The sequence below is a fragment of the Andrographis paniculata genome, unplaced genomic scaffold (genome assembly GCF_009805555.1).
Source record: "Andrographis paniculata isolate CXL003 unplaced genomic scaffold, ASM980555v1 Contig35END, whole genome shotgun sequence".
In the NCBI taxonomy this organism is placed as follows: domain Eukaryota; kingdom Viridiplantae; phylum Streptophyta; class Magnoliopsida; order Lamiales; family Acanthaceae; genus Andrographis; species Andrographis paniculata.
In genome coordinates, this window is record NW_026137568.1 from 2,336,685 (window position 1) to 2,352,340 (window position 15,656).

General features: G+C 31.1%; 1 protein-coding gene across 1 annotated transcript; it reads right to left on the bottom strand.

Moving 5' to 3' along the window:
* Positions 1-2,868: 2,868 nt before the first annotated feature.
* Positions 2,869-9,390, bottom strand: LOC127249231 (pre-mRNA-processing factor 19-like). The gene is made up of 18 exons (XM_051271944.1): positions 9,247-9,390; positions 9,033-9,118; positions 8,760-8,831; positions 8,612-8,674; positions 7,909-7,995; positions 7,690-7,837; positions 7,483-7,616; positions 7,258-7,374; positions 6,494-6,589; positions 6,312-6,371; positions 5,664-5,738; positions 4,705-4,809; positions 4,480-4,599; positions 4,314-4,391; positions 4,138-4,234; positions 3,617-3,668; positions 3,441-3,511; positions 2,869-3,352 (listed from the first exon to the last, which is right to left on the bottom strand). Exons 1-18 carry the CDS (start codon positions 9,257-9,259, stop codon positions 3,234-3,236), a joined length of 1,593 nt encoding a protein of 530 aa, XP_051127901.1. The 5' UTR covers positions 9,260-9,390; the 3' UTR covers positions 2,869-3,233.
* Between the last annotated feature and the right edge of the window lie 6,266 nt (positions 9,391-15,656).

Sequence of the window (15,656 nt, forward strand, 5' to 3'; positions counted from 1 at the left end):
AGCCAACCTCATTGAACTTCTGAAATCCAAAAGACCAGAGGAAGCTACAAGAGTTGATAATCCAAAATATTGCAAATATCATTGCTTAGTAGGTCATCCCATCAATGATTGCTTCATTTTCAAAGAAAAAATCATGGAGTTAGTCCACGAAAGGAAAAATTATTCTAGAAGAGGACAATGCTACAACCATCGTCACTTCCATCACATTTGGATCTCTCACAGCAGACAGAGAGATTCCTGACTCAAGGAAAAGTCCCATTAACTCAAGATTCATGCTCAAGCATCAAAGAAAACAAAAAATAATAATAAATCCGCCGAAGAATGCAAAACAAATTCCTTCAATAAGGATCGTTCTTCTCAAAATGATTGACCACCAAGGACGGTGTCTACTTTCTACAATCTCCTAGAAACGAGGATAAACTTTCTACAATCTCTTAGAAACGAGGATAAACTTTCTACAATCTCTTGAAAATGTGGATAAACTTTTTACAATCTTCTAGAAACGAGGATAAACTTTCTACAAGACTCCTTAACACGAGAATAAATTGTTTAATAAATATAAACAAATTCAATTTGTTTTGAACTATGTTATGACTTGATTCTTTCACCGAATACGCAAGCAACTTGGAATATAACTCCAAGTTCAGTCAATTATGTAAAAAAAAAAGTCCAAAAAAATGAATTGGACAAAGAAAAAAAAAACCCTAAAAAAAATTGGTTTGAAAAAAATCATTTGGACAAAAAAACAATCTAGTCCAAAAAAAGAAAAAGCCTTTCGAAATAAAAAATATTGGCTAAATAAGATAAAATAAATACACAAAAAAATGATAGCCATAAAAAATAGAATTTCGGTCAAAAAAAATATAGACTGACTTGATATTTCGAAACTTATTCAAACTTTAAACGCAGCTTAAACAAGTCTCGGGGGAACATTTTGTAGGCATTAAAAATTAAATCGACTATATTAAATTAAATATCATATATATTGGAAAAAAAAAATGAAATTCTGATATAATAAAGGTGTGATATTTATTTATGCACATATATTAATTTTTGGACAATAAATATTCACCATTATTGCAAAAATCTTCTTAAAATGAAAGATATCGTACAAATATTACGTACATAAATATAACTATAATAAATTTGGCAACAAAATAAATTAATCTCGTCAATAAATGAAGTATCTAAAATAATATCTTCCGAGAAATGAAATGATATAAAAATCTTGACAAGATTAGAAGGCTCGCAATCAAATCTTTCAAAAGTGAAAAACAGCATGGGACGAAAAAGGAAAGATTATACAATCTTTCTATTGGTCAATCAGGATGCGTCACGTTTGCATCATTCAAAAATGAAGTTGAGGTCACCCATTTACTATAAATAAATAGGGGTCATGATCAATTCATTTGACATACCGAACTTATATCAAGGATTCAAGAAGAGGTAACTCTCTAGACTCTTTCTGTATTGTTCTTCATGTTCTTCGTGTCCTTCGAAGTGTTTTTTGTCGAAAAGTCACTGATTTGAACAAACGATCCAATATTGGTTGACGAATCGATGAAGTTAACGTTATTCGTCGTACGTCCAAGCAGGAGGAAGGATCAAAACTCCAAAATCCGTTGAAGAATTCGTCAAAGTCAAGGGAAAGCCTCCAAAATTCCTCTCAAAGCTTTAAGATGATCATCGTGTTCTTCACCAAAGCATCAACCCGACTCTCTTTGATCTAAAAGTCAAAGGGACACGCTGCCAAAAAGAATTATGGAGTACCATATCCATCTCCTCAAAGATCAAAGCCTCCGACCGTCCAAGAAAAACATCAAATCCAACACCAAAGATCAAATCGCCTGTACGGAGACCAAACTCCTCCGAAAGCCGGTAAAGTCGAATCAAATATCAAATCCACCTCGGCAATGATCAAAATCTCGGACCGTCTAAATAAGACATCAAATCCAAATCCAAAGCCAAAATTAAATCGCTTACACGGAGACCAAAACCCTCCGAAAGCCGGCAAAGCCAATAGAAGACCAAATTCTTTCGGATCAACCAAAAATACATCAAATCAAAAGTCGACGATTAAATCGCCCGTACGGCGACCAAAGCCTTCCAAAAGTCCGACAAAGCCAAACCGAAGACCAAATCTTTTCGGATCAAATAAGCCATCCAAATTCGAATTGGAAAATGAATCAACCCGAAAAAAGAATCAAATAACCTATTTAGAAAATCGGACTCGCTTTAAATCTAAATTAAATACTTCCTCTGTCTCAACTAAATATCCATTTGCTTTTTGCACATAATTTTAGAAATATTAATATTATATTGGAATGTAGTAAGAATAAAGTAGAAATTACTAAAATAACCTTATTAGTATATGCGATATAAAAGTAATGACAATTGTGTAATATATTATAAATTGTAAAGATATTTATCATGTTAGGTAGACAATTACTAAAAAAAAATAGATACTTTGTTAAGTGACGGACTAAAATGAAAAAATAAATAATTTGTTATGAAACGAAGGGAGTATAATTTATATAAATTTGTGTTCATTAAAAAATAATAGAATTTTTTATCTATATACTATATTATATTTTATCATCTCAAAAAATATATATATATCAAACCAAACAAACAATCCCAATATATCTATCTGAACCAATCCAAAAATTTGAATTTTAAGATATTTTCAATTTGTTTCAGAGCAAAAATTGGAAAAATCCAAGAAAAATTTGGATCTCAATTTAATTAGCATAAAATATTTGAATATTTTACTCACCCGTATCAACTTGGATAGAAGTTTCTAAAGTTTAAAATTTTGAAAAAAAAAGAAATAATTGTAAAATAAATGCAAACCCCTTAGTACATGGATATTCTCGCTCAAATATTGCCCTTATCTTAACCCATAGTTAGATTCAAACATTTGCGAGGACACGGTTTTAGTCTATCAATCCTCTGTTTTACATGTTAAAACAAAGAAAAACACAATTTTAGAATGTCATAATCTTACACGAAAGAAATGTTCCCTTTAACACCATGCTCTACTAAGACAACGGTTGTTATGATCATTCGCGCAGCCAAAAAATCCACGACATTAAGCCAATACCTTTTTGAGTCGCACTCGTACACACATTTCAACCGGGACTGTCTGCTCAGTTCTGCAGCACACTACACAGCCAACAGCAGATTCGGACAACCATTTAACTTGCTGCAAAATTACTGATTCGAATAATGCTTCAAGGCTCTGATGGACCACTTTCTTCCTCGGGCAACCCAAATATTCTAAGGTTTCTGTCCATGGATCCAACTGCCACGTACTTTGCATCAGGGCCGAATTTGACACAAGTAGCTTTACCTGCATTCACGGCATTGAAGTGATTTTAAGGCACAAATAAATAAATGGTACAAAAGGAAAAAGTCCCTGCGCAGGTGCTCTATGTTACCTGTTCCTGATAAGTCGGGGAATGTTTTGATGCAATTCCATTCAGATTTGACACTGCCAACTTGATAAACTCTGCAATATAAAGTGTTAGTTAATGATTCGGTATCAACATCAGTTCAGGCACTCCCAAAGTATGTTGGTTAAATCATATGAACAAATGCACCAGTTAGAAGTTACCGTATATCCGAGCCTCCCAGAGCAAGATAGCATGCGCTATGGTCGAATTCAACTGCAGAATCAAGAAAATACAAGAATTAACAAGATATAATAGTCAATTGACAATGTTGTCAAATGTCAACCATACAGCAATTCATACTCTTCATTACCGAACCGCATAGTCAATTTTAGTATTGATCACGAATGCAAGATTGTTGAGCCAATGCATATACAGATAATAGGTACAAAGATAATATTTTTTAATGTTAATATTCATGTCTAATACTGTGGTCAGTGTTGAAATCATAGTTTTGCACCATTCCCCAACGATATGTGTTGAATCATGTACTGTCATGGCTCTACAAATAGCTTTGCACCATGCAATAACTACAACTATGCTAAAAATGTTCACTAGACTTCCAACAGACGGTACATTTTCAAGGGACTAAAAAACCTTCAGGCAAATCAGTTTAAACATTGTGAATACATCCTACAAACTACAAGCAATTTCAAATATAAACAAACAATAATATAAATCACACCTGATTGTGTAGGTGTATTTTCATCATATGGACTGAACGTTCTGAAGTTCTTCAACCTCCGCAGATCCCAAAGCTTAACACCATCTTGCGCAGCAGTCTGAATATTCAAACATTGTAATCAAGAAAGGCAATTCACATTGATCATTACATTAACACGTCTGTGGAGGAAAACCCACCGCCAGGAAGTAACCATTCTCTGCAAATGAAATGGCAGTAACTGCTCCAACATGCCCATCAAATTTCGCAACATTTGTCTGCACAATGTCAAAGAAGCTCAGACTACTTGAGCAATCAGAAGCAGCAGGACTAAATAAGTCGTACACAACATGAAAAATTATGCACCTGACTTTTTACATCCCAGATCCTAACTAGAGCATCGGTGGTACCAGTTCCAAGGATCAGACCATCAGGATGAAAAGCCGCAGATGTATAGCCTTCGGAAGATCCTGAAGTGTCTTCAACCTGCAAGAAGCTAGTATATTGATCAAACCAGATGCAAAGATCTAATACAATGAAGAAAATAGAATTGCAATGCCCAAATTATAAGATAAAAAACAGGGTCAAGACCTGGGTTAGGCACAAGCCAGAAGCAAGGTCGAAGAAGCACCAAGTGTTGTCAAGAGAAGCAGTGACGAAATAATTGTTTGTTGCATGGATAGTAACAGCTTGCACCTGTTATAAAAGAATTAGAAGGGGCACATGCACAAGAATTATAAGATCCATAAGCTCAGCAAGACTGCATGAAAGTTCAAAGCATCGCTGAAACAGTCAATTGAAATAAAGGGGCATACATCCCCCATAGGGCTTATAAACGGCATAGGATGTACACCCTCAAGTGCCAGGGACTATGCCAAATAAATGAAAACAGAAATGATTACTTTTAAACATAATTGATTCTGTTAATTGAAAATTATGAAAAACTAGTAATGTGATACTTATGAAGTCAAGAAACTATGTATATAGAAAGAAAAAAAAAAAAGAACAACACTTTAGACCTATTTTCAAAGCACATAATCACAAATATATATAGTCTAATGCACAGGTTAAATGACCACTTTAACAAATAGTAAGCATAATCAGAATGCAGCAACATTATATCTGCACAAAAAAACAGGCCAAAAGCAGATGCGGTACCAGTAAATCAAAAAATGCTATATACCATCCATCTAGTCTTGATCAGCATTTCTAACATACACACACACACACACATCAGGGCAGCATCTTAAAATTAAGGTTTTCAAAGTTCACAACATACAACAGAAACTACGAGAGCAATTTACTAGGTAAAGGTAACTATTTTTCTTTACTGAGATTGAGTTTCATTTGCAGAGGATTTAGAAACAGATGAATAACCCTTTTCAAAATAGAATAGATTCTGCTGCCTTTAAGAGTATATGTACAGAGAAAGATTGCTTAATAAAAGCCTGAGCGTACTGCAACATGTTTAGAGCATATAAAAATAGCTACTCGAGAAGACCTTGCAAATAGTAAAATATTAGTAGAGAAGAAGCAACTTAAGTATTTACCTCAGCACTATGATCCTTCAAAATGTGCTTACAATCATAGTTTCCCTCTTCAGACCCTTTCCACACCCGAACAGTCTACAAGTAAAACCATAGCAAAAAATGACCTTATAGAACAGTAATCTTTTACGCCGTGGTGATACTTTACTAAAATAAATAAATAAAAACCTTCAAATAGAACCTTTAAGCATAATGCATCAAACCAGAGGCAAAATTCATAAATCAGGTATTTAACATATTTAAGTATGATTAACCAAAGTTATCATAAAATACAAATCTAGAATAGAACATCAAAAGGTCAACTGATGCTGAAAGAATCCATATGGTGGTCAACAAAAATCATAATACCCAACATTAGATCCCCGAAAGAGATATTCTAAGCTCAGTTTCTTGTAAAAATTTGAGCCGGAAATACTATTGGCACATCTAATGGGCCAAATTTCCTTCTTCAAATCATAGAATCCACATAACCAATGAAAGTAGCTAGTTCAAATTGATCAATTTTAATAAATCTCCGGGTAGTTTGCATTCACTTCTCGGAGAACATTATAGCCAACAAATAAACAGAGCGAACAAAGAACAAATTTCTTCAATTGATCTAATAACCAAAAACAAATATCAAGTTAATATGACTTTGGAGTTTAATGATACCTTATCAGCAGAGCCAGTAACTACTAACTCACCATCCCCAACAAACTTGACACTTGTCACCTGCACATAAGGAAAATAGAGTATAGACATGTTCCATGCAAAAACAATGTTCATAACATGTGCTTATTGATGTCATCATGAAATGACACATGCAGAATAGTACAACAGCGCTACTAACTAACCTTCTTTGAATGGCCACTGAGAGTAGACACCACTTGCCCGGAGGGTCTATCGAAAACTACAGCATTTGAATCAACTCCCGCTGTGGCAATGATGTCCTTAAAGAAAAATAATAATAAAAAAAAAATTACAAGAATGGCAAAATGAATACGACAATTAATCCACCATTTTTAACAATTATTACAGCATAAGTAAAATGAATTAGATAATTGGCATAAATGGGATTTACAATGATTACGAACTCTGTGCAAGCCAATCGGAGCTTCAATGCATTTTTAATTTAAATAAATAAGAAACTATATTTGATAATTCAAACAATTATCATTTCAAATGGACAAAAGACCAATGAGGCATATCTATGATTTGACTACAGTATATTCATTAAACTTTAGTTTGAACCTATAATGTAGATATAAAATTTTTATCAATACAATGATATATGTTAGCAGGAGAGTTGCTACATAAATTTGTCTACTAAAAAACAGACAGGTTGAAAGTACAGCTAACAATATCCTTTCAGGTGACGACGAAACAGAGAAGTAAACAAAAACCAAATCCTAAATAATCAGAGGTGCCACACATCACATATCCATATCAATTTAAAAAACTTAACGCCATCAATTTACAGGTACCGGAAGCAAACATTAATGTAATTGTAGTTCAAACCCCAATATTCAAAGGATAAAGCTACTAATCTGGGACCTGTTAAGGAGCAAGTGGATCAAATAAAAACAAACAGGAGGGGCAATCTAGAGAACATTGATACCTTCGAATACAGGATGTCCATGGCCAGTATGCCAGGTTTGTTAGTTCGGTGAAGAGGATTGACAGTCAGTTGAGTATACCTCTCAATAGCATCAACAGGAGCCAAGGTCGGAGGTATCTAATAGAATGTATACATATGAAACTTTAAGAATTTGTTGAAGAAAATTGCATACAGAACATAAAGATTCCATGGTACAGCTTTTCTAAGATGAAAAAAAGACATTACCGCTGACTTTCCTTGTCGTTTTTTCCTTTGTTGTGAAAGGGCAGTATTACAATCTGTAAGCTCCGAGATGATACTGCTTGAGATCCCTGGACGAATTCTTTTTCCAGTTGGATCAATTTCATTATCTTCAGCAGCTGCACAAACAAGTATACCATGAATAATCATCCAATAAGAACTAAACATGGATAAATTGCAGACAAGACGAACATCTTTTCCCATTGCTTATAGCAGTTGCATTGGCAGCATTTGGCATTGCATTTGACATAGGAATCTGTCTTTCAGCCTGCGCCAACAAAGCCCTAGCCTCATCCCTTTCCTTCTTCAGCCTTGCAATGACACGGCAAGCAGCATCATGCTACAAAGGACAACAGAAAAATCAATAGAGTATAGCTTGATATAAAATACCAAGAAGCTATGTGTAAGTACCTGATATAGGGCATGACTCAGCTCTTGTCTGGCAGTATGCAACTGTTGCTCTAACGCAAAATTTGAAAGCATTAAGCCATCCCATTCCTAATGTGAAAATTAAAATGAATGAATTGAAGTGTACCACCATTATATTCTACTTTCATATCAATTGCTCTAAGAAGATCTAAACTACAAAGTAAAACAAAGGGCCCTAATATAGAACTGTTAAAAAGCCATTATAAGCAACGCATCCTTTCAAAACATAAATCAACAGAATAAAAACCAGCATACATTGAAATAATACATTTCGGAAGCACATTAACTAGCTTTCCGGAAGTTAAAACTTGAGGTTTTTGATTCAGGAAAGTCAAGAAGAGTAAAGTATATTAACATTTGTCTGTAACTGAATATTTGGCTAAAAGCAGAACAGCCATATTCAACTTCAAGTCAAACAAGAAATAAGTGAAGTTTAGAGGTAATAAAAAGCACAGTTGTATTCCTACTTAAGTAAACTATATACAGGCGGATCAACAAGGCAGAAGGAAACTATTTACAGAAAGTTCTCAACTATCCTACATTTAACTCCAAAAATTTGAAAATGAAATAACTATGTTGTAATTGTTCACAGAGCACATCAAAACAACAGTTCAATCCTGCTAAATAAGCTTCGGGTTCAAAAACACAATGATATTAAAGAAGCTTAAGTTAGAGAATCTCATACGATTTGAAACATTCCAAGCATCCCAGGAATACTTGCAGCCTGAACTGGTCGAGGCTTCACTACCTGCATAAGAAATCAAGTTCAAAATTTCTTAACAGAAGGACCAAATGACACTCCCAAGCCATTTCAGTTAGAGGAGAATCAATACCTTTCCTGTCTTGACCGGAACAACATCATCTATTGTCATAGGCTCTCCAGTAATTGGGCATTTTCCAAAGTCCTAAGCAAGTGTATGCGAAGAAAAGAAAAAACTAAATAAAATATCAACAAAGATAAAATCCTCCATAACCAGACCAACCAAACAACAGCAGATATTAGATCAAAACTTCGATGCGCAGTAACGACTACAAAAGTGGCCTCTCTAGTGTATCCACGAGTTAATACACAGGCAAAAGTACAGTCATAGAGCAAACACACTCACTGAGATGTGGCGCTCAATCAATCGCCTCTCGAACAGTAGGCCCGAATTCTTGGACACGACGGGCTCCTCCGGCACCTCGCCGGAAACTGCAAAGTACCCAATTAAACTAACAGATCAGAGGCGTCGAACGAAGCACAAAAGCACGGTTTCGTACTTAAAAACAAACCAAGACACATGCACATGTAGTAAGAGAAGAAGTGGGTAAGAGATTTACTTGAGCAATTCATTGTGCGTCGCTTGGCAGCGTGCTGTGTGAGGCCTCCTAGGGTTTATGTTCGAGAGCAAATGGGCAGAGGCGGAAGAAAGAGCCAAGGACGGAAGGGCAAAAGATAAAATTGAAAACAGCGCGGCGTCGTCAGATCCCACCCTATTTGGTCAACAATACTGCCACGCCAAAATTGCTAATGCCAGAGTGGACACAGAGTGTTTTGTCTATTTTGCCCTCTATTTGTAAAGTAGGTACTAGTACTATGTTATTTAAATTAGTCGGTAAATTAGAATGTTATAAATAAAAGAAAAAAAAATAATTTTCGTCTTAATATAATCAAAATTTATTAATTTTGGTTTAAATATAAAAAATTTATCAATTTTAGTCTCATTATAAACAATTTTAATCAATTTTGGTCTCAATATAAAAAATTCATTAATTTTAATCTAATTATAAACAATTTTAATCAATTTTGGTTCCATTATAAATAATTTCAATCAATAAATTGAGACCAAAATTGATAGGAGTACGGTATTGTATGACATCCCAGGTAGGAGTACATGGTGCGCAGGGGCGGATCTACATGGGGGCTAGGGGGTCCCGACCCCAGTCCTTAAAATATATGTATTTTTTAGTGTAAAAAATAGTAAAATATATATATTTTTTAGTAATTTTCCCCTCCTATTTTTTTTTATTTAACAATGTAAAAAATTATAAAATTTTTATCTGTTTGTTAATTTATATTTCTAACCTTTAAGTTTTATTTTTTTATAATAAAAAATATTGAATTTTATGTAGTTTTGTTGAATTTTTTTTAAAACTTTTATTTTTTTTTTTCATTTTGTTTTGCCCGGACGTGCTATGAATTAAAAAAAAATTTGAATCGATTAAAAAAACGATAAAAAAAATCGATATTTTTGCCCCCCAAACTTTTACTGCTGGTTCCGTCACTGCTAGTGCGGCGCAGCTGTGTACGTGTAAAATCTATTGATTAGGTATTAGGGTTTTAAAATAATAATAATAATTATAATAATATATTTATGATTAGATTGTGTATATTATTAATTTTTAATAAAAATAAAAATAATAATTAGTATTAATAAAAATAAATAGTTATTAAATAATATTAAAAAATAATATTCCTTTTATTCCATGTAAATGTCCCATATTTTTTTTATTTATTCCATAATTTATTTTTTAAAAAGAAATAAAATTATATAGTTTAATTGTATTTAAAATTTTATAATTTATTTTTTTAAAATTTTAATTAAATTATTTAATTATTTTAATTTATAATTATTTTTACCAATATATTTTTTAATTATTTACTAATTAAACTTGTTTAAACTACCGTGTATAATTTATTCAGGGACGGAGAGAGTAATAATATAATACTATTTTTATTTATATTTTGTAATTTTTATTGTATTATTATTTTTAATTTAAACTATTTTATTATTTAATATATCAATATTTTTATAATTTATTTTTAATTTAAAATTTAATTTCATTACTTATGAAAATTATTATTTTAATTATTTTTATATTATAATAATTTAATTAATTATTATTTATATAATTTTATATAATAAATATATCAAAATCAAAATTATTTAGTTTTAAATAAAATTCAAATTTAGAAAAACTAAAACAATAAAAAAATATATTAAGAATAAATATATATAAGAATAAATATATATAAACCGGCGGTTCAACTATAAACCGTTGTTTATAAACCGTAATCGAAACCATCAAATCGTAATCGAAACCGTCATTTGGAATGTTCGATTTCAGTTTAACATTTTAACAAAATGTAATCGACTCTTTGTAATCGTAATCGACAATTTAAACCGTTTGAACAAATCTAGTGTAAATACCGGTCAAATTTGGACTACCCATTTATTTATTTGGGGGACCAGAGAATTCTCCGGAGCCTGAGGTTAGAGTTTTTGAATAAATATCTTTTAAGTCATTTATTTTTACAAAATCAACAACATGTTTGTTTTTATTTTCAATAAAAATATTATTATTATTATTATTATTATTATTATTATTTTACTTTTATGATTTTCAACACAAATATATTTTTTCACACAAAAAATTATAACAAAATATTACTTAAATTAAAATTCTCAATGTATTATTTCAATTCATTTCAAATTACAATCAAACAAATTTTAAATTTATAAATTGTTTGAAAAATTACTTATATACCATTAAAAAAAAATTGAGGAACTTCCAGAACTCTTTGGATTTGTTTATTTTGTGGAATTGCTTGATATAAAAATTGTGTAAGTAATATAAAAATAATAAGCGTGTAATATATTAATTTTTTTAAAAGATATGCTTTAATTTGTTTTGACAAATCAAACAAATTTTTTAATTTTTAATAAAAATAATTGAAAATTTTTAGGGTCAAAGCTTAAATTTGTTCGGTTATGGCTAGTGACATATATATTGTTCCGATTTTTCATGCCAAGTCCTTCGTAAAAATATTGGAGCAATATTTGGTCAATAATTTGGTGTTGTGAGCATCGCACATAAAGTCTGTTGAATCTTTTTAGGTATTTATGAAAATGTTTCTCCTTATTGTTGTTTGATGCCGCAAATTTCTTTACGTATGCGATTTCAAAAAATACTTTTCTAAAAATTTCTTTTTTATGTCCCTCAAAGTAGTAATACTTTCCGTCGGTATATAAAGAGTTATTCCTTCACCGTATCCTTTAGTGAAAAAGGAAATGTCCGTAGCTTTACTTGCTCTTCCGTAACCGTCGGTGATTTTATGCTCGAGCAAACACATCAAATTCTTGCAGATATTTATGTGGTTCTTCTCCTACAAGGCTATGAAATGAGGACAAAAAATATATTAGTCCGGATCGTAGTTTGAACTAGCGTTCCCTTAAATTTTTGGAAAAGTAATGCATAAAGGCTATAAATTTAAATTGGGCACGGCTAACTCCCTGAGCGTGTAGGTATCCTTTTTCCGCCATATTGGGTTCTTGGTTGATCGATTTGCTTGGTTGTGAATTCTAAACTCCTTCAAATTCTAATTTTCTTTTCGCTTTCTTTCTCAATCTTCTTACTTACCTCTTGATTTCCAATTTGTATATCAAATTTCCTGTGCAAGAAGAGCGAAACATAAATAATTGAAATATCTAATATATAATAATAAAATATAATTGAGTGGTAAAGAACACAAATTAAATCAAATGCTAGGTCCCCGGAAGCGGCATAAAAAATTGTTGGCTTCAGAGTTTTTAATAAAGATTCTCTAACACCACAAAAGGTCGATCAACATGGATTGTATCGTTTAATTTCTCAAATTCAAGTATGAGAGGGGGGATTAGAAGATTCACCTAAATCAACGGGAATAAGTAATGGGAAATAAAAAGTCAATTTCAATGAGAGTAAATTAGTAGCCTAAGAAGTGAATAAGAAATCAGAATAAAGTTTCAATAATCGATTTTAATTAATATTGTTGTTATAAATTAGTTATAAGTATTAGATACGATCATAATACCCAAATTTTCCTTACCTTATTGGCGACAATTATATGACCGATTGACCGCATCTATAATCAAAGAATTAATAGATTAATTTTCCAATCGAAAATAGTACGAGAAAAACCCAATTCAAATATTCAATCAATTATGAAAAGATTAAATCATTTGATTATGTAATTCATAGACTAAACTTATCAACCTATTTAATATTCCACGAAACAAGTGCGCAATTACGGATGCAAGTGTTCGATTGACACACAATTGCTAAACCAATCTAAGATCCGACCGTGATAAAAGATTAAATAAAATAATTGAAGGCACAAATCACAGAAATTACACAAATACCAATTTAATAAATAAAATTCAATTCAAATCAAAATATAATTTTACAAATCTAAATTCAGCATCTACATCAAACCTCGAATTAGAATAAAAGAAACTACCTATTAACGCTTGAAAATAAATAAAACAAAAAAATAATGATGATTTCTTCTCAAATTGCGTCAATATACTATAATAGTTTAAAAAATGCACCACGGGGCGTTGCCGGCTTCCAACTTAGGAGCCGTCGGGCGGGGTCGGGGGGTGCGGCCGATGCGGCGTGCCGGATCGCCTCCATTCGATGACGGAGAATCGGGCGGCCCTCCGACCGTCTGAATTCTAATATGGAGAAGCGTCCTCAGCGGCTGACCGGGCCCAAGTCCCTTGGAAGGGGGCGCCGGAGAGGGTGAGAGCCCACAAGCCCGTTGTCCCTGTAGTAACTTTTCTGATACATCTAGCTTCAAATTCCGAAGGTCTAAAGGATCGTTAGACCACGCTTTCACAGTTCGTATTCGTACTGGAAATCAAAATCAAACGAGCTTTTACCATTATGCTCCACACGAGCAATTTTTTTTTAGGATAAATTATATCACACCCCATTATGTTTTAGTAAAAATACACACACCACTTTGTGTACTATTTATTGTATGAAACTTATTTGTGTTAATGTAAAATTTGCACGAAACACCCTCCTTATCCAAAACTGATAGTCTTTCTAAATAACGACCTAAATTACGTAAGTTTATACAAGCAAAAAACGTAAAATATTTTAAATAATTTTTTTGAATAAAAATAATAAATAAATAATGAATTAATCATTCGTTTTTATAGCCCTTTGGAGATAAATTGTTATATAATTTTTACAAATATTATAAAAATAAAAGATTCCTCAATTATTTATTTATTTATTTTATTCAAAAAACAATTCAAGATATTTTACGTTTTTTATTTATATAAAACTTGCTTAATTTAGGTATTTATTTAGATTCAAACATTAATTTTGGACAAAGAAGATGTTTCTTACCAATTTTACATTAACACAAGAGAATTTCACGCGGTAAATAAAACAAAAAATAGTTTTTGCATTTTTAGTAAAACAAGGAGTGTTATGTAGTTTATCATTTTTTTAAGGGAAACAATCAATTTTGGTCCCAATATAACCAAAATTGATATTTTGGTAACAATATAAAAAACTCATCAAATTTAGTCTTATTATAAACAATTTCAATCAATTTTGGTCCCATTATAAACAATTTCAATCAATTTTGGTCCCACCGTTAAAAAATTAACGGAAATTACTGACGTGAACATAATGGAGGTGACGTGGTAGCTGACTTGGAAACTACACGGCCATGTATAATTATACACGGTCATGTTGTTACATGACCATGTATATTTCAGTATAAAATTATGCATGGTCATGTTGTTACACAACCATGTACAATTAATTATACACGGCCATATTGTTACATGACCATGTATATTTCAATGTATAATTATACATTACCATGTTGTTACACGACCATATATAATTCTACACGGCCTTGTATCTTTATGTTTTGGTCTAAAATTTTATTTTTTGTTATATTTTTTATTTTTATTTTTTAATTTAGAATAGTTGATATAGTTAAAATGAAAAAAAAAAATCAATAATAATAATAATATAATTAAAATGTATCAATTTAGTTCAAATATAAATATTTATCAAGTATGTTCTTTTAGAAAATTTTGTCTGAAATTCTACTATTTATCAAAAAAAATTCTCTTACAAACATCCAATTACTATATTGAAATAGTAAATTAATTTTTAATACTACTATAATATGCAAAATTAAAAAATAGTTGTGTAATTGAATATTTGTAAGAAGATTTTTTTTATAAATAATTTTTTTTAGACAAAACCTTTCAAAAGAATATATTTTATAAATTTTTATATTTGAATTAAAATTGATAAATTTTAATTATATTATGATTACTATTGATTTTGCCCATTTTAATTATATCAAATATTTTAAATTCAAAATATTTTTTTAAAAAATATAACAAAAAAATAAAATTTTAAATTAAAACAGAAATGTACATGACCATTTAAAATTATACATGACCGTTTAACAACATAACCATATATAATTATACATGGTGAAATATACATTACCATGCTGTTTCCAAGTCAGCTGTCACGTCACCACCGTTATATCAACGTTAGCAATTTCCGTTAATTTTTTAACTGCGAGATCAAAATTGATTGAAATTATTTATAATGGAACCAAAATTGATTAAAATTGTTTATAATGAGATTAAAATTAATGAGTTTTTTATATTGAGACCAAAATTGATTAAAATTGTTTATAATGAGACTAAAATTAATAAATTTTTTATATTTAAACCAAAATTAATAAATTTTGATTATATTAAGACGAAAATTATTTTTTTTTCTTTTATTTATAACATTCTAATTTACCGACTAATTTAAATAACATAGTACTAGTACCTACTTTACAAATAGAGGGCAAAATAGACAAAACACTCTGTGTCCACTCTGGCATTAGCAATTTTGGCGTGGCAGTATTGTTGACCAAATAGGGTGGGATC

What these genes read in the sequence shown, in the direction of transcription:
- LOC127249231 (XM_051271944.1), bottom strand. An exon ending in TTACTGGCTCTGCTGATAAG is followed by an intron (nt 5,739 to 6,311) that starts GTATCATTAAAC and finishes TTTTACTTGTAG; the next exon opens with ACTGTTCGGGTGTGGAAAGG. An exon ending in AGAATGGTTACTTCCTGGCG is followed by an intron (nt 4,235 to 4,313) that starts GTGGGTTTTCCT and finishes TTGAATATTCAG; the next exon opens with ACTGCTGCGCAAGATGGTGT.